The 23854-nt window shown below is 43.7% G+C and overlaps 1 protein-coding gene across 1 annotated transcript in view; it reads right to left on the bottom strand.

The window, feature by feature from the left end:
* trip11 (thyroid hormone receptor interactor 11) overlaps positions 1–23854 on the bottom strand; it is an 80167-nt gene that overhangs the window by 45270 nt on the left and 11043 nt on the right. The window contains exon 11 of the mRNA XM_049481161.1: positions 20270–23005. Within this exon, the coding sequence (XP_049337118.1) occupies positions 20270–23005 (2736 nt within the window). The remainder of the gene's footprint in view (positions 1–20269; positions 23006–23854) is intronic.

Genomic DNA, 23854 nt, shown 5'->3' with positions numbered 1-23854 from the left:
TAAGGTGTTGCTAGGTGGTTGCAAGGTGTTTGCTAAGGGGTTGCTAGGGTGTTGCTAGGTGGTTGCTAAGGTTTTGCTAGGTGGTTGCTAAGGTGTTGCTATGGTATCCAGGGTGGTTGCTAAGGTGTTGCTAGGTGGTTGCTAAGGTGTTGCTATGGTATCCGGGGTGGTTGCTAAGGTGTTGCTAGGTGGTTGCTAAGGTGTTGCTATGCTATCCTGGGTGGTTGCTAAGGTGTTGCTAGGTGGTTGCTAGGCAGTTGCTAAGGTGTTGCTATGGTATCCTGGGTGGTTGCTAAGGTGTTTCTAGGTGGTTGCTAAGGTGTTGCTAGGTGGTTGCTAAGGTGTTGCTAGGTGGTTGCTAAGGTGTTGCTATGGTATCCGGGGTGGTTGCTAAGGTGTTGCTAGGTGGTTGCTAGGCGGTTGCTTAAGTGTTGCTATGGTATCCAGGGTGGATGCTATGGTGTGGTTGCTAAGGTGTTGCTAGGTGGTTGCTAAGGTGTTGCTATGGTATCCAGGGTGGTTGCTAAGGTGTTGCTAGGTGGTTGCTAAGGTGTTGCTATGGTATCCTGGGTGGTTGCTAAGGTGTTTCTAGGTGGTTGCTAAGGTGTTGCTAGGTGGTTGCTAAGGTGTTGCTATGGTATCCAGGGTGGTTGCTAAGGTGTTGCTAGGTGGTTGCTAGGTGGTTGCTAGGGTGTTGCTAGGTGGTTGCTAAGGTGTTGCTATGGTATCCAGGGTGGTTGCTAAGGTGTTGCTAGGTGGTTGCTAAGGTGTTGCTAGGTGGTTGCTAAGGTGTTGCTATGGTATCCGGGGTGGTTGCTAAGGTGTTGCTAGGTGGTTGCAAGGTGGTTGCTAAGGTGTTGCTAGGCGGTTGCTAAGGTGTTGCTATGGTGTCTAGGGTGGTTGCTAAGGTGTTGCTAGGTGGTTGCTAAGATGTTGCTATGGTATCTGGGGTGGTTGCTAAGGTGTTGCTAGGTGTATCTAACTGGTCGCTAGGCAGTTGCTACCATTTCTAAAGTGGTTGCTAAGCAGTTGCTAGGCAGTTGCTAACGTTTTCCAGGTGGTTGCTAAGGTGTTGCTATCTGGTTGCTAGGCAGTTGCTAACGTATTACACATGGTTGCTAAGTGGTTGCTAGGCAGTTGCTAATGTTTTCCAGGTGGTTGCTAAGGTGTATCTAACTGGTTCCTAGGCAGTAGTAGATAAAAAGAAAGAGTGTTAAATGTAGAAGTACAGAAAAAGGGAGAGCCTGAAATAGAGAAGTAGAGAGAAAATCAGCGTGAGAAGTAGAGAAAGAACACCCGAGAATGTGAGAAAAAGAGTGACAAGTAGAGAGAAATATTGAGCGAGAGAAAGAGAATTAGGGAAAAAGAGAGATCGAGAAATAAAGAAGTAGAGAAAGAAAAAGGATGTAGTAGAGAGATAGATAGAAAGAGAAAGCAAGACAGAAAAGTAGAGTGAAAGAGAAGTAGAGAGAAGAGCGAGAAATAAAGAGAGAGTAAGAGAAATAGAGAAATAGAAAAGTAGAAAGAAAGAGACATAGAAAAGTAGAGAGAGTGAGAAAGAGAGAGTGAGAAATAGAGAAGTAGAGAGAGAGTGAGAAAGAGAGAGTGAGAAATAGAGAAGTAGAGAGAGTGAGAAATAGAGACGTAGAGAGAGAGTGAGAAAGAGAGTGAGAAATAGAGAAGTAGAGAGAGAGTGAGAAATAGAGACGTAGAGAGAGAGTGAAAAAGAGAGTGAGAAATATAGAAGTAGAGAGAGTGAGAAATAAAGAGAAATAGAGACGTAGAGAGAGAGTGAAAAAGAGAGTGAGAAATATAGAAGTAGAGAGAGTGAGAAATATAGAAGTAGAGAGAGAGAGTGAGAAATAGAGACGTAGAGAGAGAGTGAGAAATAGAGACGTAGAGAGAGAGTGAGAAAGAGTGAGAAATAGAGACGTAGAAAAGAGTGAGAAAGAGAGAGTGAGAAATAGAGAAGTAGAGAGAGAGTGAGAAATAGAGACGTAGAGAGAGAGTGAGAAATAGAGAAGTAGAGAGCAAAAGAGAGAGTGAGAAGAAGAGAGCAAAAGAGAGAGTGAGACAGAGAAGTAGAGAGCAAACGAGAGAGTGAGAAGTAGAGAAGTAGAGAGCAAAAGAAAGAGTGAGAAATAGAGAAGTAGAGAGAGAGTGGGAAAGATAGAGTGAGAATTAGAGAAGTAGAGAGAGAGTGAGAAAGAGAGAGTGAGATAGAGAAGTAGAGAGAGAGTGAGAAATAGAGACGTAGAGAGAGTGAGAAAGAGAGAGTGAGATAGAGAAGTAGAGAGAGAGTGAGAAATAGAGTGAGAAATAGAGACGTAGAGAGAGAGTGAGAAAGAGAGTGAGAAATAGAGGAGTAGAGAGCAAAAGAGAGTGAGAAATAGAGAAGTAGAGAGCAAAAGAGAGAGTGAGAAGTAGAGAAGTAGAGAGCAAAAGAAAGAGTGAGAAATATAGAAATAGAGAGAGAGTGGGAAAGAGAGTGAGAATTAGAGAAGTAGAGAGCGAAAGAGAGAGTGAGAAAGAGAGAGTGGTTGCTAAGCAGTTAATAGGTGGTTGCTAAAGCCTGGCTGGGGTGCCGGGGTGTCCAAACTTTTGACTGATAGCTGCTCCATACAGCAGCTCCTCCATACACTCACAGTACTGGAGGAGCAGGGGAGAGAAGGGGTTCCGTGCGCAGAGCTGCTCGTGTGCGAGATGGAACTCTGGGCCCCCCATTCATTTCTATGGGAAAACTTCGTACGAAAATTGTACGAAAACCGTACGTCGTATCGCTTCGCAACCTGCTATTAATTTAAAGATCTCGGTAAGATCTATAAGCTCGCCAAATTTGGTCTTCGTATCTCAAAAATTGTGGCGGTTACGGACGTTTAAAATTTCGCCCCATTCATTCCTATGGGGAAAAAATGCGTACGTTTACGAAGTTTTTACGAAAACCGTACGATAAATCGCTCCAAAAAGCACAAGCACGCTAAGTTGGCATAGGTCCTACGATCCGTGAAAGTTTCGTGATTCTACGTTGAAAGCTCTAGGAGGAGTAGCGTACAGAAAAAAAGGCGTAAGAATAATAATAATAATAATAACTAGAAAAGGAAAGTTCGATAACGAACTTTAAGTTGGCTTGGAAAAGTACGTTAAATAGTTAAATAACGTTGAATAGTTAAAATGGTTGCTAAGATATTTCTGTCTAAAGAGTGTGAAGAGTGGTTGCTATGCTGTTGACTTTCGGCTAAATGTTGAAGTCCAAAAAGTTTTGGCTAACATGGTGAAAAGCTTATAATTATCTTATAAAGTAAAGTGTTGCTAAGTGGTTGCTAGGTAGTTGCTAGGCAGTTGCTAATGTAGTCCACATCGTTGCTTAGTGCTTGCTAATTGGTTGCTAGGCAGTTGCGAACATATTCCAGGTGGTTGCTAAGCTGTTGCTAACTTGTTGCTAGGCAATTCCTAACGTATTCCAAATGGTTTTTAAGTGGTTATTAGGCAGTTTCTAATATTTTCCAGGTGGTTGCTAACTGGTTGCTATGGCATCTGGGGTGGTTGCTAAGGTGTTGCTAGGTGGTTGCTAAGGTGTTGCTATGGTATCTGGGGTGGTTGCTAAGGTGTTGCTAGGTGGTTGCTAGAGGGTTGCTAGGTGGTTGCTAAGGTGTTGCTATGGGATCCGGGGTGGTTGCTAAGGTGTTGCTATGGTATCCGGGTTGGTTGCTAAGGTGTTGCTAGGTGGTTGCTAAGGTGTTGCTATGGTATCCAGGGTGGTTGCTAAGGTGTTGCTAGGTAGTTGCTAGGGTGTTGCTAGGCGGTTGCTATGGTATCCAGGGTGGTTGCTAAGGTGTTGCTAGGTGGTTGCTAAGGTGTTGCTAGGTGGTTGCTAAGGTGTTGCTATGGTATCCGGGGTGGTTGCTAAGGTGTTGCTAGGTGGTTGCTAAGGTGTTGCTATGGTATCCAGGGTGGTTGCTAAGGTGTTGCTAGGTGGTTGCTAGGTGGTTGCTAGGGTGTTGCTAGGTGGTTGCTAAGGTGTTGATTTGGTATCCAGGGTGGTTGCTAAGGTATTGCTAGGTGGTTGCTAAGGTGTTGCTAGGTGGTTGCTAAGGTGTTGCTATGGTATCCGGGGTGGTTGCTAAGGTGTTGCTAGGTGGTTGCTAGGGTGTTGCTAGGTGGTTGCTAAGGTTTTGCTAGGTGGTTGCTAAGGTGTTGCTATGGTATCCAGGGTGGTTGCTAAGGTGTTGCTAGGTGGTTGCTAAGGTGTTGCTATGGTATCCGGGGTGGTTGCTAAGGTGTTGCTAGGTGGTTGCTAAGGTGTTGCTAGGCGGTTGCTAAGGTGTTGCTATGGTGTCTTGGGTGGTTGCTAAGGTGTTGCTAGGTGGTTGCTAAGATGTTGCCATGGTATCTGGGGTGGTTGCTAAGGTGTTGCTAGGTGTATCTAACTGGTCGCTAGGCAGTTGCTACCATTTCTAAAGTGGTTGCTAAGCAGTTGCTAGGCAGTTGCTAACGTTTTCCAGGTGGTTGCTAAGGTGTATCTAACTGGTTGCTAGGCAGTAGTAGATAAAAAGGAAGAGTGTTAAATGTAGAAGTACAGAAAAAGGGAGAGCCTGAAATAGAGAAGTAGAGAGAAAATCAGCGTGAGAAGTAGATAAAGAACACCCGAGAATGTGAGAAAAAGAGTGACAAGTAGAGAGAAATAATGAGCGAGAGAAAGAGAATTAGGGAAAAAGAGAGATCGAGAATAAAGAAGTAGAGAAAGAAAGAGGATGTAGTAGAGAGATAGATAGAAAGAGAAAGCAAGACAGAAAAGTAGAGTGAAAGAGAAGTAGAGAGAAGAGCGAGAAATAAAGAGAGAGTAAGAGAGAAATAGAGAAATAGAAAAGTAGAAAGAAAGAGACATAGAAAAGTAGAGAGTGAGAAAGAGAGAGTGAGAAATAGAGAAGTAGAGAGAGAGTGAGAAAGAGAGAGTGAGAAATAGAGAAGAAGAGAGCAAAAGAGAGTGAGAAATAGAGAAGCAGAGAGAGAGAGTGAGAAATAGAGAAGTAGAGAGAGAGTGAGAAAGAGAGAGTGAGAAATAGAGAAGTAGAGAGAGTGAGAAATAGAGACGTAGAGAGAGGGTGAGAAAGAGAGTGAGAAATAGAGAAGTAGAGAGAGAGTGAGAAATAGAGACGTAGAGAGAGAGTGAAAAAGAGAGTGAGAAATATAGAAGTAGAGAGAGTGAGAAATATAGAAGTAGAGAGAGAGAGTGAGAAATAGAGACGTAGAGAGAGAGTGAGAAAGAGAGAGTGAGAAATAGAGACGTAGAAAAGAGTGAGAAAGAGAGAGTGAGAAATAGAGAAGTAGAGAGAGAGTGAGAAATAGAGACGTAGAGAGAGAGTGAGAAATAGAGAAGTAGAGAGCAAAAGAGAGAGAGAGAAGTAGAGAAGTAGAGAGCAAAAGAGAGAGTGAGACAGAGAAGTAGAGAGCAAACGAGAGAGTGAGAAGTAGAGAAGTAGAGAGCAAAAGAAAGAGTGAGAAATAGAGAAGTAGAGAGAGAGTGGGAAAGATAGAGTGAGAATTAGAGAAGTAGAAAGAGAGAGTGAGATAGAGAAGTAGAGAGAGAGTGAGAAATAGATAAGTAGAGAGAGAGTGAGAAAGAGAGAGTGAGATAGAGAAGTAGAGAGAGAGTGAGAAATAGAGTGAGAAATAGAGACGTAGAGAGAGAGTGAGAAAGAGAGTGAGAAATAGAGACGTAGAGAGAGAGTGAGAAATAGAGTGAGAAATAGAGACGTAGAGAGAGAGTGAGAAAGAGAGTGAGAAATAGAGGAGTAGAGAGCAAAAGAGAGTGAGAAATAGAGAAGTAGAGAGCAAAAGAGAGAGTGAGAAGTAGAGAAATAGAGAGCAAAAGAAAGAGTGAGAAATATAGAAATAGAGAGAGAGTGGGAAAGAGAGTGAGAATTAGAGAAGTAGAGAGCAAAAGAGAGAGTGAGAAAGAGAGAGTGGTTGCTAAGCAGTTAATAGGTGGTTGCAAAGCCCTGGCTGGGGTGCCGGGGTGTCCAAACTTTTGACTGATAGCTGCTCCATACAGCAGCTCCTCCATACACTCACAGTACTGGAGGAGCAGGGGAGAGAAGGGGTTCCGTGCGCAGAGCTGCTCGTGTGCGAGATGGAACTCTGGGCCCCCCATTCATTTCTATGGGAAAACTTCGTACGAAAATTGTACGAAAACCGTACGTCGTATCGCTTCGCAACCTGCTATTAATTTAAAGATCTCGGTAAGATCTATAAGCTCGCCAAATTTGGTCTTCGTATCTCAAAAATTGTGGCGGTTACGGACGTTTAAAATTTCGCCCGATTCATTCCTATGGGGAAAAAATGCGTACGTTTACGAAGTTTTTACGAAAACCGTACGATAAATCGCTCCAAAAAGCACAAGCACGCTAAGTTGGCATAGGTCCTACGATCCGTGAAAGTTTCGTGATTCTACGTTGAAAGCTCTAGGAGGAGTAGCGTACAGAAAAAAAGGCGTAAGAATAATAATAATAACTAGAAAAGGAAAGTTCGATAACGAACTTTAAGTTGGCTTGGAAAAGTACGTTAAATAGTTAAATAACGTTGAATAGTTAAAATGGTTGCTAAGATATTTCTGCCTAAAGCGTGTGAAGAGTGGTTGCTATGCTGTTGACTTTCGGCTAAATGTTGAAGTCCAAAAAGTTTTGGCTAACATGGTGAAAAGCTTATAATTATCTTATAAAGTAAAGTGTTGCTAAGTGGTTGCTAGGTAGTTGCTAGGCAGTTGCTAATGTAGTCCACATCGTTGCTTAGTGCTTGCTAATTGGTTGCTAGGCAGTTGCGAACATATTCCAGGTGGTTGCTAAGCTGTTGCTAACTTGTTGCTAGGCAATTCCTAACGTATTCCAAATGGTTTTTAAGTGGTTATTAGGCAGTTTCTAATATTTTCCAGGTGGTTGCTAACTGGTTGCTATGGTATCTGGGGTGGTTGCTAAGGTGTTGCTAGGTGGTTGCTAAGGTGTTGCTATGGTATCTGGGGTGGTTGCTAAGGTGTTGCTAGGTGGTTGCTAGAGGGTTGCTAGGTGGTTGCTAAGGTGTTGCTATGGGATCCGGGGTGGTTGCTAAGGTGTTGCTATGGTATCCGGGTTGGTTGCTAAGGTGTTGCTATGGTATCCAGGGTGGTTGCTAAGGTGTTGCTAGGTGGTTGCTAGGGTGTTGCTAGGCGGTTGCTATGGTATCCAGGGTGGTTGCTAAGGTGTTGCTAGGTGGTGGCTATGGTGTTGCTATGGTATCCGGGGTGGTTGCTAAGGTGTTGCTAGGTGGTTGCTAAGGTGTTGCTATGGTATCCAGGGTGGTTGCTAAGGTGTTGCTAGGTGGTTGCTAGGTGGTTGCTAGGGTGTTGCTAGGTGGTTGCTAAGGTGTTGATTTGGTATCCAGGGTGGTTGCTAAGGTATTGCTAGGTGGTTGCTAAGGTGTTGCTAGGTGGTTGCTAAGGTGTTGCTATGGTATCCGGGGTGGTTGCTAAGGTGTTGCTAGGTGGTTGCAAGGTGGTTGCTAAGGTGTTGCTAGGTGGTTGCTAGGGTGTTGCTAGGTGGTTGCTAAGGTGTTGCTAGGTGGTTGCTAAGGTGTTGCTATGGTATCCGGGGTGGTTGCTAAGGTGTTGCTAGGTGGTTGCTAAGGTGTTGCTATGCTATCCTGGGTGGTTGCTAAGGTGTTGCTAGGTGGTTGCTAGGCAGTTGCTAAGGTGTTGCTATGGTATCCTGGGTGGTTGCTAAGGTGTTTCTAGGTGGTTGCTAAGGTGTTGCTAGGTGGTTGCTAAGGTGTTGCTAGGTGGTTGCTAAGGTGTTGCTATGGTATCCGGGGTGGTTGCTAAGGTGTTGCTAGGTGGTTGCTAGGCGGTTGCTTAAGTGTTGCTATGGTATCCGGGGTGGATGCTATGGTGTGGTTGCTAAGGTGTTGCTAGGTGGTTGCTAAGGTGTTGCTATGGTATCCAGGGTGGTTGCTAAGGTGTTGCTAGGTGGTTGCTAAGGTGTTGCTATGGTATCCTGGGTGGTTGCTAAGGTGTTGCTAGGTGGTTGCTAAGGTGTTGCTATGGTATCCAGGGTGGTTGCTAAGGTGTTGCTAGGTGGTTGCTAGGTGGTTGCTAGGGTGTTGCTAGGTGGTTGCTAAGGTGTTGCTATGGTATCCAGGGTGGTTGCTAAGGTGTTGCTAGGTGGTTGCTAAGGTGTTGCTAGGTGGTTGCTAAGGTGTTGCTATGGTATCCGGGGTGGTTGCTAAGGTGTTGCTAGGTGGTTGCAAGGTGGTTGCTAAGGTGTTGCTAGGCGGTTGCTAAGGTGTTGCTATGGTGTCTAGGGTGGTTGCTAAGGTGTTGCTAGGTGGTTGCTAAGATGTTGCTATGGTATCTGGGGTGGTTGCTAAGGTGTTGCTAGGTGTATCTAACTGGTCGCTAGGCAGTTGCTACCATTTCTAAAGTGGTTGCTAAGCAGTTGCTAGGCAGTTGCTAACGTTTTCCAGGTGGTTGCTAAGGTGTTGCTATCTGGTTGCTAGGCAGTTGCTAACGTATTACACATGGTTGCTAGGCAGTTGCTAATGTTTTCCAGGTGGTTGCTAAGGTGTATCTAACTGGTTCCTAGGCAGTAGTAGATAAAAAGAAAGAGTGTTAAATGTAGAAGTACAGAAAAAGGGAGAGCCTGAAATAGAGAAGTAGAGAGAAAATCAGCGTGAGAAGTAGAGAAAGAACACCCGAGAATGTGAGAAAAAGAGTGACAAGTAGAGAGAAATATTGAGCGAGAGAAAGAGAATTAGGGAAAAAGAGAGATTGAGAAATAAAGAAGTAGAGAAAGAAAAAGGATGTAGTAGAGAGATAGATAGAAAGAGAAAGCAAGACAGAAAAGTAGAGTGAAAGAGAAGTAGAGAGAAGAGCGAGAAATAAAGAGAGAGTAAGAGAGAAATAGAGAAATAGAAAAGTAGAAAGAAAGAGACATAGAAAAGTAGAGAGAGTGAGAAAGAGAGAGTGAGAAATAGAGAAGTAGAGAGAGAGTGAGAAAGAGAGAGTGAGAAATAGAGAAGTAGAGAGAGTGAGAAATAGAGACGTAGAGAGAGAGTGAGAAAGAGAGTGAGAAATAGAGAAGTAGAGAGAGAGTGAGAAATAGAGACGTAGAGAGAGAGTGAAAAAGAGAGTGAGAAATATAGAAGTAGAGAGAGTGAGAAATAAAGAGAAATAGAGACGTAGAGAGAGAGTGAAAAAGAGAGTGAGAAATATAGAAGTAGAGAGAGTGAGAAATATAGAAGTAGAGAGAGAGAGTGAGAAATAGAGACGTAGAGAGAGAGTGAGAAATAGAGACGTAGAGAGAGAGTGAGAAAGAGTGAGAAATAGAGAAGTAGAGAGAGTGAGAAATAGAGACGTAGAAAAGAGTGAGAAAGAGAGAGTGAGAAATAGAGAAGTAGAGAGAGAGTGAGAAATAGAGACGTAGAGAGAGAGTGAGAAATAGAGAAGTAGAGAGCAAAAGAGAGAGTGAGAAGTAGAGAGCAAAAGAGAGAGTGAGACAGAAGTAGAGAGCAAACGAGAGAGTGAGAAGTAGAGAAGTAGAGAGCAAAAGAAAGAGTGAGAAATAGAGAAGTAGAGAGAGAGTGGGAAAGATAGAGTGAGAATTAGAGAAGTAGAGAGAGAGTGAGAAAGAGAGAGTGAGATAGAGAAGTAGAGAGAGAGTGAGAAATAGAGACGTAGAGAGAGTGAGTAAGAGAGAGTGAGATAGAGAAGTAGAGAGAGAGTGAGAAATAGAGTGAGAAATAGAGAAGTAGAGAGAGAGTGTGAAAGATAGAGTGAGAATTAGAGAAGTAGAGAGAGAGTGAGAAAGAGAGAGTGAGATAGAGAAGTAGAGAGAGAGTGAGAAATAGAGACGTAGAGAGAGTGAGAAAGAGAGAGTGAGATAGAGAAGTAGAGAGAGAGTGAGAAATAGAGTGAGAAATAGAGACGTAGAGAGAGAGTGAGAAAGAGAGTGAGAAATAGAGGAGTAGAGAGCAAAAGAGAGTGAGAAATAGAGAAGTAGAGAGCAAAAGAGAGAGTGAGAAGTAGAGAAGTAGAGAGCAAAAGAAAGAGTGAGAAATATAGAAATAGAGAGAGAGTGGGAAAGAGAGTGAGAATTAGAGAAGTAGAGAGCGAAAGAGAGAGTGAGAAAGAGAGAGTGGTTGCTAAGCAGTTAATAGGTGGTTGCTAAACCCTGGCTGGGGTGCAGGGGTGTCCAAACTTTTGACTGATAGCTGCTCCATACAGCAGCTCCTCCATACACTCACAGTACTGGAGGAGCAGGGGAGAGAAGGGGTTCCGTGCGCAGAGCTGCTCGTGTGCGAGATGGAACTCTGGGCCCCCCATTCATTTCTATGGGAAAACTTCGTACGAAAATTGTACGAAAACCGTACGTCGTATCGCTTCGCAACCTGCTATTAATTTAAAGATCTCGGTAAGATCTATAAGCTCGCCAAATTTGGTCTTCGTATCTCAAAAATTGTGGCGGTTACGGACGTTTAAAATTTCGCCCCATTCATTCCTATGGGGAAAAAATGCGTACGTTTACGAAGTTTTTACGAAAACCGTACGATAAATCGCTCCAAAAAGCACAAGCACGCTAAGTTGGCATAGGTCCTACGATCCGTGAAAGTTTCGTGATTCTACGTTGAAAGCTCTAGGAGGAGTAGCGTACAGAAAAAAAGGCGTAAGAATAATAATAATAACTAGAAAAGGTAAAGTTCGTGAACGAACTTTAAGTTGGCTTGGAAAAGAACACTAATAACGTTAAAAAGTTAAAATGGTTGCTAAGCTTTTTCCGTCTGAAGAGTGTGAAGAGTCATTGATATGCTGTTAACTTTTGGCTAAACGCTAAATGCCGAAAACGCTGAAATCTAAAAACGTTAGGTTAAACGCTGAAATCTAAAAACATTTGGTTAAACGCTGAAATCTAAAAACATTTGGTTAAACGCTGAAATCTAAAAATGTTTGATTAAACGCTGAAATCTAAAAACGTTTGGTTAAACGATGAAATCTAAAAACATTTGGTTAAACGCTGAAATTTAAAAATGTTTGATTAAACGCTGAAATCTAAAAAACGCTTGTTTAAATGCTGAAATTGTAAAACTTTTGGTTAAACTTTTGATTGCTAATGTGTTGCTAGGCGGTTGCTATCATTTCTGAAAAGGTTGCTAAGCTGTTGCTAGGCAATTGCTAATGTTTTCCAGGTGGTTGCTAAGCTGTTGCTAATTGGTTGCTAGGCAATTGCTAACATATAACAGATGGTTGCTAAGGTGTTGCTAGGTGGTTGCTAGGGTGTTGCTAGGTTGTTGCTGTCATTTCTAAAGTGGTTGCTAAGTGGTTGCTAGGCAGTTGCTATCGTTTTCCTAGTGGTTGTTAAGGTGTTGCTAAGTGGTTGCTAGGCAGTTGCTATCATTTCTAAAGTGGTTGCTAAGTGGTTGCTAGGCAGTTGCTATCGTTTTCCTAGTGGTTGTTAAGGTGTTGCTAAGTGGTTGCTAGGCAGTTGCTATCATTTCTAAAGTGGTTGCTAGGCAGTTGCTATCGTTTTCCTAGTGGTTGTTAAGGTGTTGCTAAGTGGTTGCTAGGCAGTTGCTATCATTTCTAAAGTGGTTGCTAGGCAGTTGCTAACGTTTACCCAATGGTTGTTAAGGTGTTGCTAAGTGGTTATTAGGCAGTTGCTTTCATTTCTAAAGTGGTTGCTAAGTGGTTGCTAGGCAGTTGCTAACGTTTTCCAGGTGGTTGCTAAGTGGTTGCTAGGCAGTTGCTAACGTTTTCCAGGTGGTTGCTAGGCAGTTGCTAAGTGGTTGATAGGCAGTTGCTAACGTTTTCCAAGTGGTTGCTAGGCAGTTGCTAAGTGGTTGCTAGGCAGTTGCTAACATTTTCCAGGTGGTTGCTAAGTGGTTGCTAGGTAGTTGCTAACATATTCCAGGTGGTTGCTAGGCAGCTGCTAAGTGGTTGCTAGGCAGTTGCTAACGTTTTCCAGGTGGTTGCTAAGTGGTTGCTAGGCAGTTGCTAACGTTTTCCAGGTGGTTGCTAGGCAGTTGCTAAGTTGTTGCTAGGCAGTTGCTAACGTTTTCCAGGTGGTTGCTAAGTGGTTGCTAGGCAGTTGCTAACGTATTCCAGGTGGTTGCTAGGCAGTTGCTAAGTGGTTGCTAGGCAGTTGCTAACGTTTTCCAGGTGGTTGCTCAGTGATTGCTAGGCAGTTGCTAACGTTTTCCAGGTGGTTGCTAAGTGGTTGCTAGGCAGTTGCTAACGTATTCCAGGTGGTTGCTAGGCAGTTGCTAAGTGGTTGCTAGGCAGTTGCTAACGTTTTCCAAGTGGTTGCTAGGCAGTTGCTAAGTGGTTGCTAGGCAGTTGCTAACGTTTTCCAGGTGGTTGCTAAGTGGTTGCTAGGCAGTTGCTAACGTTTTCCAGGTGGTTGCTAGGCAGTTGCTAAGTGGTTGCTAGGCAGTTGCTAACGTTTTCCAGGTGGTTGCTAAGTGGTTGCTAGGCAGTTGCTAACATTTTCCAGGTGGTTGCTAGGCAGTTGCTAAGTTGTTGCTAAGCAGTTGCTAACGTTTTCCAGGTGGTTGCTAAGTGGTTGCTAGGCAGTTGCTAACGTATTCCAGGTGGTTGCTAGGCAGTTGCTAAGTGGTTGCTAGGCAGTTGCTAACGTTTTCCAGGTGGTTGCTCAGTGGTTGCTAGGCAGTTGCTAACGTTTTCCAGGTGGTTGCTAAGGTGTTGCTAAGTGGTTGCTAGGCAGTTGCTAACGTTTTCCAGGTGGTTGCTAAGGTGGTTGCTAAGCAGTTATTAGGTGGTTGCTAAGCCCTGGCTGGGGTGCTGGGGTGTCCAAACTTTTGACTGATAGCTGCTCCATACAGCAGCTCCTCCATAAACTCACAGTACTGGAGGAGCAGGGGAGAGAAGGGGTTCCGTGCGCAGAGCTGCTCGTGTGTGAGATGGAACTCTGGGCCCCCCATTCATTTCTATGGGAAAACTTCGTACGACATTTGTACGAAAACCGTACGACGTATCGTCGAAACGTTAAATTTTTCGGAAAGAACGCGGTAAGTTCTATAGACCGTCCGATTTTTGTCTTTGTATGTCAAAAATTGTTACCTACACAGTCGTTCAAAGTTGTCCCCCATTCATTTCCTATGGGAAAAAAATGCGTACGTTTACGAAGTTTTTACGAAAACCGTACGATGTATCGCTTAAAAAAGCACAAGCAACCTATTCGGGTATAGGTCCTACGATACTGCAAAATTTCGTGGTTCTACGTCAAAAGGCCTAGGAGGAGATAGTGATTAAATTTTGCGAATAGAATAATAATAATAATAATAATAATAATAATAAGAATAAGATTACGAAGAACAGTAAGTTGGCTTTTCCAAGCCAACTTAATAATAATAATAATAATAAGAAGAAGATTACGAAGAACAAGAAGTTGGCTTTTCCAAGCCAACTTAATAAGAAGATTACGAAGAACAAGAAGTTGGCTTTTCCAAGCCAACTTAATAATAATAATAACTAGAAAAGGTAAAGTTCGTGAACGAACTTTAAGTTGGCTTGGAAAAGAACGCTAATAACGTTAAAAAGTTAAAATGGTTGCTAAGCTTTTTCCGTCTGAAGAGTGTGAAGAGTCATTGACATGCTGTTAACTTTTGGCTAAACGCTAAATGCTAAAAACGCTGAAATCTAAAAACATTTGGTTAAACGCTGAAATCTAAAAACGTTTGATTAAACGCTGAAATCTAAAAACGTTTGGTTAAACGCTGAAATCTAAATACATTTGGTTAAACGCTGAAATCTAAAAACGTTTGATTAAACGCTGAAATCTAAAAACGTTTGGTTAAACGCTGAAATCTAAAAACGTTTGGTTAAACGCTGAAATCTAAAAACGCTTGTTTAAATGCTGAAATCGTAAAACTTTTGGTTAAACTTTTGATTGCTAATGTGTTGCTAGGAAGTTGCTATCATTTCTGAAAAGGTTGCTAAGCTGTTGCTAGGCAGTTGCTAATGTTTTCCAGGTGGTTGCTAAGCTGTTGCTAACTGGTTGCTAGGCAGTTGCTAATGTTTTCCAGGTGGTTGCTAAGTGGTTGCTAGGCAGTTGCTAACGTATTCCAGGTGGTTGCTAGGCAGTTGCTAAGTAGTTGCTAGGCAGTTGCTAACGTTTTCCAAGTGGTTGCTAGGCAGTTGCTAAGTGGTTGCTAGGCAGTTGCTAACGTTTTCCAGGTGGTTGCTGAGTGGTTCCTAGGCAGTTGCTAATGTTTTCCAGGTGGTTGCTAAGTGGTTGCTAGGCAGTTGCTAACATATTCCAGGTGGTTGCTAGGCAGTTGCTAAGTGGTTGCTAGGCAGTTGCTAACGTTTTCCAAGTGGTTGCTAGGCAGTTGCTTAGTGGTTGCTAGGCAGTTGCTAACGTTTTCCAGGTGGTTGCTAAGTGGTTGCTAGGCAGTTACTAACATATTCCAGGTGGTTGCTAGGCAGTTGGTAGGCAGTTGCTAACGTTTTCCAGGTGGTTGCTAAGTGGTTGCTAGGCAGTTGCTAACGTTTTCCAGGTGGTTGCTAGGCAGTTGCTAAGTGGTTGCTAGGCAGTTGCTAACGTTTTCCAAGTGGTTGCTAGGCAGTTGCTAAGTGGTTGCTAGGCAGTTGCTAACATTTTCCAGGTGGTTGCTAAGTGGTTGCTAGGTAGTTGCTAACATATTCCAGGTGGTTGCTAGGCAGCTGCTAAGTGGTTGCGAGGCAGTTGCTAACGTTTTCCAGGTGGTTGCTAAGTGGTTGCTAGGCAGTTGCTAACGTTTTCCAGGTGGTTGCTAGGCAGTTGCTAAGTGGTTGCTAGGCAGTTGCTAACGTTTTCCAAGTGGTTGCTAGGCAGTTGCTAAGTGGTTGCTAGGCAGTTGCTAACGTTTTCCAGGTGGTTGCTAAGTGGTTGCTAGGCATTTGCTAACGTTTTCCAGGTGGTTGCTAGGCAGTTGCTAAGTTGTTGCTAGGCAGTTGCTAACATTTTCCAGATGGTTGCTAAGTGGTTGCTAGGCAGTTGCTAACGTTTTCCAGGTGGTTGCTAAGTGGTTGCTAGGCAGTTGCTAACCTATTCCAGGTGGTTGCTAGGCAGTTGCTAAGTGGTTGCTAGGCAGTTGCTAACGTTTTCCAGGTGGTTGCTAAGTGGTTGCTAGGCAGTTGCTAACCTATTCCAGGTGGTTGCTAGGCAGTTGCTAAGTGGTTGCTAGGCAGTTGCTAACGTTTTCCAAGTGGTTGCTAGGCAGTTGCTAAGTGGTTGCTAGGCAGTTGCTAACGTTTTCCAGGTGGTTGCTAAGTGGTTGCTAGGCAGTTGCTAACGTTTTCCAGGTGGTTGCTAGGCAGTTGCTAAGTGGTTGCTAGGCAGTTGCTAACGTTTTCCAAGTGGTTGCTAGGCAGTTGCTAAGTTGTTGCTAGGCAGTTGCTAACGTTTTCCAGGTGGTTGCTAAGTGGTTGCTAGGCAGTTGCTAACGTATTCCAGGTGGTTGCTAGGCAGTTGCTAAGTGGTTGCTAGGCAGTTGCTAACGTTTTCCAGGTGGTTGCTCAGTGGTTGCTAGGCAGTTGCTAACGTTTTCCAGGTGGTTGCTAAGGTGGTTGCTAAGCAGTTATTAGGTGGTTGCTAAGCCCTGGCTGGGGTGCCGGGGTGTCCAAACTTTTGACTGATAGCTGCTCCATACAGCAGCTCCTCCATACACTCACAGTACTGGAGGAGCAGGGGAGATAAGGGGTTCCGTGCGCAGAGCTGCTCGTGTGTGAGATGGAACTCTGGGCCCCCCATTCATTTCAATGGGAAAACTTCGTACGACATTTGTACGAAAACCGTACGACGTATCGTCGAAATGTTAAAATTTTCGGAAAGAACGCGGTAAGTTCTATAGACCGTCCGATTTTTGTCTTTGTATGTCAAAAATTGTTACCTACACAAACGTTCAAAGTTGTCCCCCATTCATTTCCTATGGGAAAAAAAAGCGTACGTTTACGAAGTTTTTACGAAAACCGTACGATGTATCGCTTAAAAAAGCACAAGCAACCTATTCGGGTATAGGTCCTACGATACTGCAAAGTTTCGTGGTTCTACGTCAAAAGCCCTAGGAGGAGATAGTGATTAAATTTTGAGCGCGGAATAATAATAATAATAATAATAATAATAATAAGAAGATTACGAAGAACAAGAAGTTGGCTTTTCCAAGCCAACTTAATAATAAGAAGAAGATTACGAAGAACAAGAAGTTGGCTTTTCCAAGCCAACTTAATAACTAGAAAAGGAAAGTTCGATAACGAACTTTAAGTTGGCTTGGAAAAGTACGTTAATAACGTTGAAAAAGTTAAAATGGTTGCTAAGATATTTCTGTCTAAAGCGTGTGAAGAGTGGTTGCTTTGCTGTTGACTTTCAGCTAAATGTTAAAGTCCAAAAAGTTTTGGCTAACATGGTGAAAAGCTAATAATTGTCTTATAAAGTAATATAAACACTTTACTTTATATAGACCTATATAAATTAAAGTGTTGCTAAGTGGTTGCTAGGTAGTTACTAGGCAGTTGCTAATGTATTCCACATCGTTGCTTAGTGTTTGCTAATTGGTTGCTAAGCAGATTCTTACATATTCCAGGTGGTTGCTAAGCTGTTGCTAACTGGTTGCTAGGCAATTGCTAATGTATTCCACATGGTTGTTAAGTGGTTGCTAGGCAGTTTCTAATATTTTCCAGGTGGTTGCTAAGTGGTTGCTAACTGGTTGCTATGCAGTTGCTAACATATTCCACATGGTTTCCAAGTGGTTGCTAAGGTGTTGATATGGTATCCGGGTTGGTTGCTAAGGTGTTGCTAGGTGGTTGCTAAGGTGTTGCTATGGTATCCAGGGTGGTTGGTAAGGTGTTGCTAGGTGGTTGCTAGGTGGTTGCTAAGGTGTTGCTATGGTATCCGGGGTGTTGCCAAGGTGTTGCTAGGTGGTTGCTAAGGTGTTGCTATGCGGTTGCTAAGGTGTTGCTATGGTATCTGGGGTGGTTGCTAAGGTGTTGCTAGGTGGTTGTTAGGGTGTTGCTATGGTATCTGGGGTGGTTGCTAAGGTGTTGCTAGATGGTTGCTAAGGTGTTGCTATGGTATCCGGGGTGGTTGCTAAGGTGTTGCTAGGTGGTTGCTAAGGTGTTGTTATGGTATCCTGGGTGGTTGCTAAGGTGTTGCTAGGTGGTTGCTAGGCGGTTGCTAAGGTGTTGTTATGGTATCCAGGGTGGTTGCCAAGGTGTTGCTAGGTGGTTGCTAGGGTGTTGCTAGGCGGTTGCTAAGCGGTTGCTATGGTATCCGGGGTGGTTGCTAAGGTGTTGCTAGGTGGTTGCTAAGGTGTTGCTAGGTGGTTGCTAAAGTGTTGCTATGGTATCCGGGATGCTTGCTAAGGTGTTGCTAGGCGGTTGCTATGGTATCCGGGTTAGTTGCTAAGGAGTTGCTAGGTGGTTGCTAGGTGGTTGCTAAGGTGTTGCTAGATGGTTGCTAAGGTGTTGCTATGGTATCCGGGGTGGCTGCTAAGGTGTTGCTAGGTGGTTGCTAGGTGGTTGCTATGGTATCCGGGGTGGTTGCTAAGGTGTTGCTAGGTGGTTGCTAGGCGGTTGCTAAGGTGTTGCTATGGTATCCGAGGTGGTTGCTAAATGGTTACTAGGCAGTTGCTAACGTATTCCACATGGTTGCTAAGTGGTTGCTAGGCACTTGCTAATGTTTTCCAGGTGGTTGCTAAGGTGTATCTAACTGGTTGCTAGGCAGTTGCTAATATTTCTAAAGTGGTTGCTAAGCAGTTGCTAGGCAGTTGCTAACGTTTTCCAGGTGGTTGCTAAGGTGTTGCTAACTGGTTGCTAGGCAGTTGCTAACGTATTCCACATGGTTGCTAAGTGGTTGCTAGGCAGTTGTGATCATTTCTAAAGTGGTTGCTAAGTGGTTTCTAGGCAGTTGCTAACATTTTCCAGGTGGTTGCTAAGGTGTTGCTAACTGGTTGCTAGGCAGTTGCTAACATATTCCAGATGGTTGCTGAGCGGTTGTGATCATTTCTAAAGTGGTTGCTAGGCAGTTGCTAATGTTTACCAGGTGGTTGCTAAGGTGTTGATAACTGGTTGCTAGGTTGTTGCTATCATTTCTAAAATGGTTGAAGTAGAGAAAAAGAGAGAGTGTTAAATGTAGAAGTACAGAAAAAGGGAGAGCAAGAAATAAAGAAGTAGGGAGAAAATCGCGAGAAAAAGAGAAAGAACACGCGAGAATGTGAGAAAAAGAGTGACAAGTTGAGAGAAATATTGAGCGAGAAAAAGAGAATTAGAGAAAAAGGGACATCGAGAAATAAAGAAGTAGAGAAAGAAAGAGGAAGTAGTAGAGAGATAGATAGAAAGAGAAAGCAAGACATAGAAAAGTAGAGTGAAAGAGAAGTAGAGAGAAGAGCGAGAAATAAAGAAAGAGTAAGAGAGAATAGAGAAATAGAAAAGTAGCGAGAAAGAGAAATTGAGACGTAGAGAGAGAGAGTGAGAAAGAGAGAAAGAAAGAGTGAGAAATAGAGAAGTAGAGAGTAAAAGAGAGAGTGAGAAATAGAGACGTAGAGAGAGAGTGAGAAAGAGAGTGAGAAATTCAGAAGTAGAGTGAGAAAGAGAGTGAGAAATAGAGAAGTAGAGAGCAAAAGAGAGTGAGAAATAGAGAAGTAGAGAGAGAGTGAGAAAGAGAGAAAGAGAGAGTGAGAAATAAAGAAATGTAAAGAGCAAAAGAGAGAGTGAGAAATAGAGAAGTAGAGAGAAAAAGATATAGAGACATAGAGCGTGAGAAAGAGATATATAGAGAGCAAAAGAGAGTGAGAAATAGAGAAGTAGAGAGCAAAAGAGAGAGTGAGAAATAGAGACGTAGAGAGAGAGTGAGAAAGAGAGAGTGAGAAATAGAGAAGTAGAGAGCAAAACAGAGAGTGAGAAGTAGAGAGCAAAAGAGAGAGCGAGAAGCAGAGAGCAAAAGAGAGAGTGAGAAATAGAGAAGTAGAAAGCAAAAGAGAGTGAGAAATAGAGAAGTAGAGAGCAAAAGAGAGTGTGAGAAGTAGAGAGCAAAAGAGAGAGTGAGAAATAGAGAAGCAGAGAGCAAAAGAGAGTGTGAGAAGTAGAGAGCAAAAGAGAGAGTGAGAAGTAGATAAGTAGAGAGCAAAAGAGAGAGTGAAAAGTAGAGAGAGAGTGAGAAAGAGAGAGTGAGAGAAGTAGAGAGAGAGTGAGAAAGAGAGAGTGAGAGAAGTAGAGAGAGAGTGAGAAAGAGAGAGTGGTTGCTAAACAGTTAATAGGTGGTTGCAAAGCGCTGGCTGGGGTGCCCGGGGTGTCCAAACTTTTGACTGATAGCTGCTCCATACAGCAGCTCCTCCATACACTCACAGTACTGGAGGAGCAGGGGAGAGAAGGGGTTCCGTGCGCAGAGCTGCTCGTCTGTGAGATGGAACTCTGGGCCCCCCATTCATTTCTATGGGAAAACTTCGTACGACAATTGTACGAAAACCGTACGTCGTATCGCTTCGCAACCTATTATTAATTTAAAGATCTTGATAAGATCTATTAGCTCGCCGAATTTGGTCTCCGTATCTCAAAAATTGTGACCGTCACGGACGTTCAAAATTCTCCCCCATTCATTCCTATGGGGAAAAAATGCGTACGTTTACGAAGTTTTTACGAAAACCGTACGATAAATCGCTCCAAAAAGCACAAGCAACGTAATTCACTATAGGTCCTACAATCCGTGAAAGTTTCGTGATTCTACGATAAAAGCTCTAGGAGGAGTAGCGTACAGAAAAAAAGGCGTAAGAATAATAATAATAAGAAGAAGAAAACGAAGAACAATAAGTTGGCTTTTCCAAAGCCAACTTAATAATAATAATAAAAAAAATAAGAAGATTACGAAGAACAATAAGTTGGCTTTTCCAAGCCAACTTAATAATAAAAAAAATAAGAAGATTACGAAGAACAATAAGTTGGCTTTTCCAAGCCAACTTAAAAATACTTCTTTCACCTTACCTGCAGCTTTTATATTAAACATGGTGCAAACATATCTTCTTTCTATTTCAGTTATGGAAAAGTGTGAAAAATGAAAATCACTGCTACACAAAATGTTCTTTACAGGTTTCTAACCGAAGCAAATGTCTTTTCACTGAGATTTCCTCCGACAGTTTCTATATGTAAAGATGTACACTAGACACGCAATATCAGATATCGACACTGGCCCAGAACTGCCACATCGGTGTGTCCCTAGAAATAATATCTCATAGTATCTCATGTAACCTCTGGACTCACCTGAATTAGCTGGTCTCCCTTGGTCTTGATAAGCAGGTCTTTTTCTCTGAGAGAGCGCTGTAGTGTGTCGATCCTCTCCCGGGACTGTCTCAGCTCCTCTACATGTCCCCTCTGTTCACTCTCTGACAACGACGCAGAATTCGATAAGCGATGGTTGTTCTCCTGAAGTGTTCTTATCATACTCTCTTTCTCAGCTACCAGTCTCTGTAAGGATTGCAAGTCCTGTCGTAAAGGCTCATCCTGGATACTGGAAGGTGGAGCTGAAGCAACCTGGACATGTTCAGCGATCTGGACAAAAGGCATGGACACATCTGAGTCCTGAGAAAAGCTGTCCAGTTTCCCGAGCAGGACGTCTCTGGTACTACTGAGCTGGCTAATAGTCTGCTGTACGTGAGCAAGTTCTTGACTCAGCGAGCCCAGCTTCCTCTCCTTCTGCTCATAACTCTGGATGAGTCTGGAGTAGTCCACCGAGAGTTTGGAGCTGCAGTCGCTGTCGGCGGACACCTGCCCCTGTAGTTTAAGAAGCTCCTCTTGAAGCTGGGCAGATTCGTGCTGCATGTTTTTCACTGTGGTGATCACCTGCTGCTTCCACTCATCCATCTTCTTGACCTGTTGCTTGAGGGTGTCCCGCTCCTGCAAGAGCTCTTCAAACTGGTTGCTGCTCACACCACCCTGTCCACCACTTCCTGAGTCTCCACTGGAAGACTGGAGGACAGTGACCAAAGTCTGGCATTTCTGCGTAAGAGCGTCGATCTCGATGTCCTTCTCGCGGATGATTCGAGACAAGTTCTGGATGGTCTCTCTGAACATTTCCTGGCTGCCTGAAGGGTCACTCATGGTGGAAATGCGCTGGTTTTCCTGCTGAAGTTTAAGCAGTGCTGCTTCTTTGGCTGCAACTATATCCATGATGCGATGGTATTCTGAGCGTAGCTGACTGTTCTCACGAGTTTTCTCGTTCAGAACTGCAAGAACTTGCTCTCGTTCCACTGCGTAAGCTTGCATCTGCTGCTGGAGCAAAAGAACATCCTGACTATATCCCCCGGAAACTCGTGCATGAAGCGCTTGGATTTCCAGATCCTTCTGAAGCACTATCTGCGAAAGTTTGCCAAGTTCATCGCGGGAGACCACGAGCTGATCCAGCTGTTTGGTCAAAGAAAGATTCTTCTCGTTCAGCTGGATGATCTCAGTCTCCTTCTCCTTGATGCCCTTCACAAGCCTCTCAATCTCCACCTTTGATAGGTCATGCTTCTCGTTGCCGTTCTCGCCACCGAGAGATCGAGTCTTGTCTTCTTGAAGGATGTCCACAGTCTGAGGTTGAGTTTGCCTCTGTGTGCTAAGGCTTTCAACCTCTGACTGTAGCTGGGTTATCTCCTCGTCCTTGGCGCTGATTAGCCTTTCGTAGTTGAGTGTGCTCTGCTCGTGTCTCGACCGGGCCTGCTCTAACTCACTCTGCAGCACCTGTAGACTGTGTTGGGATCGCATCATCGATTCACGCTGCTCCTCCGATACAGTCCTTAAAGCTTCAGCCTCCTCCTGAAGTTTGTCTTTGGCTGCTTTTAGCTGTGCAACTTCTGTTTCCAGCTCTGTGATTATGTCCAGCGTCCTTGGTTCAGACATCGGTTGTGGTCTGCTCTGCTGGTCCCTCAGGCGGTCGATTTCTTCCTTTAGGTGGCTGTTTTCCTCCTTCATGGCCGCGAGCTGTTTGTCTTTCTCCTCTACAGACTTCCTGAGGGCATCGCCGTCTTGCTTTGCCTGTTGCATGCCAGCCTCCAGCTCGCTCTGCATCTCAGTAGCTTGAGCTTTGAGCGATGCTGCGAAAATATCCTTCTCTTTAAGAAGCTCAGTAAGCTGCTTCTGTCCAGCCACAGTAATGTCCAACATCTCGCTTGTGTCTTTGTGGTCAGATGCCATCTGCTCAATCTCACGTTTTAGTTCTCCTATCGTCAGATCTTTTTCTTGATTTAGCTTTACGGCACGCTCGTGTTCCATCTGCAATGCTGAGGCGTCCATAGAGCGAGCTCTGGTCAACTCCTCGATGGTTCCTTGATACTGCTTCGCCTGATCTGCTAGTCGCCTCTCTAACTGATTCAGTTCTCCTTCTAGCTGACTCTTCTCCAACTTCAAAGCTTCGATGCGAGTGTCCTTCTCCAAGACTAATCTACTAACAGAAGTCTGATTATCCTGCAATTGGCGTTCCAGATTCTTCACCCTCTCAACAGCCTGAACACTTTCTTCCTTCATCTTCTTGTTCTCTATCTTCAAATCAAAATCTTCTGTCGACCTTTTTTCATATGAGACCTTTAACTCCGCTAGTTCTCTTCTCAAATCCTGTATTTCCTTATCCTGCTCTTCCAGAAACATCTTCTGACTTTCAGCTTCACTTCCCTGTTTCCCAGCATGACCAAGCTCTTCATGAACAGCAGAAAGCTGGCCTTCCTTTTCCTGCAGAAGCTTCTTCAACTCAGAGGTCTCAAGACGTGCCTCTTTACCAAGCTCCTGAGACTTGCTTAATTTATCCCTCAGCTCCTTCACTGTGGCCTCCAGCTGCTGCTTGCCCATGTGCAGGTCGTTAAGGGTGAAGGCACTTTGACTGAGCTTCTGCTTCTGAGACTCCAGCTCTTGATTCAACACCTCCTTTTGGCTGAGAGAATCAGAAAGCTCTGACTTTAGATGGGCCACTTCAGCTTCCGTCTGAGATTTTTGTGCAGTAAGTTGATCTTTCAGAGTGATGAGATGCTGAACAAAACAAAATATAGATATAGTAAAGGACACTGACAAAATATAGGGTTTGGCTCAGAAGACCAAACAAATATAACATACACAACAATTGGCCACCTCTGCTACACCAATAAAATGTGGGACAGGGACAACAATATGCCCCATATCATTAGCATTGTGAGTCTGTTGGGAGCATTGGCTAAAAGCGCTTTATTTTGTAATGCTGTAGGTGAACAGAGGTGGGCTATTCAACAATAGTTTGTACTTGTTATTGTTTTTCACTACACCAAGAGTCATTTTCTTAACGGAGATCTCCTTTACGGTGACGGCTTGCAAATGATCAACTGTATAATTTGTAAGAATTCGGCCCAATCCCATTTCACCCCTTGGCCCTACCCCTTACCCCTACCCCTCTGTTTTGCATATGCATGCCGAGGGGTAGGGGTGTCCCGATTCTTGTTAGGTTGGAGGGGTAGGGGGAAGGGACAGGGCTTGTTAGCCCTTCATACATAGATTTCTCAGAGGCATATGAGAATCACTGGTAAGATGGCAGCATGAGCGACCAAAGAAACCCACAAATGTATGGTTTAAGTATTTTCCTTGTTAAAGGTTACAATTAGCACTATATTACCATAGTTTAATGTGTAGTTTCAATGTTTCATGGCCATTCTTCATAACAAATTTTACATAGGTCAGGGCAGTGTTCTTTGGGAAAAGGTACAAATAATGTGATGTGATATTAGTTCCGTTCATGGCATGACATTGTAATAGTAGTAGTAGTAGTAGTAGTAGTATATTAACATTATATAGCAGTTTATAGTAAAGTATAGTGTACTACAGCAGTGAATAAGAAATCATAAGCAAGAA

This window comes from Astyanax mexicanus, chromosome 7, assembly GCF_023375975.1.
Source record: "Astyanax mexicanus isolate ESR-SI-001 chromosome 7, AstMex3_surface, whole genome shotgun sequence".
Lineage (NCBI taxonomy): Eukaryota > Metazoa > Chordata > Actinopteri > Characiformes > Acestrorhamphidae > Astyanax > Astyanax mexicanus.
This window is presented reverse-complemented; position numbering and strand designations above follow the sequence as displayed.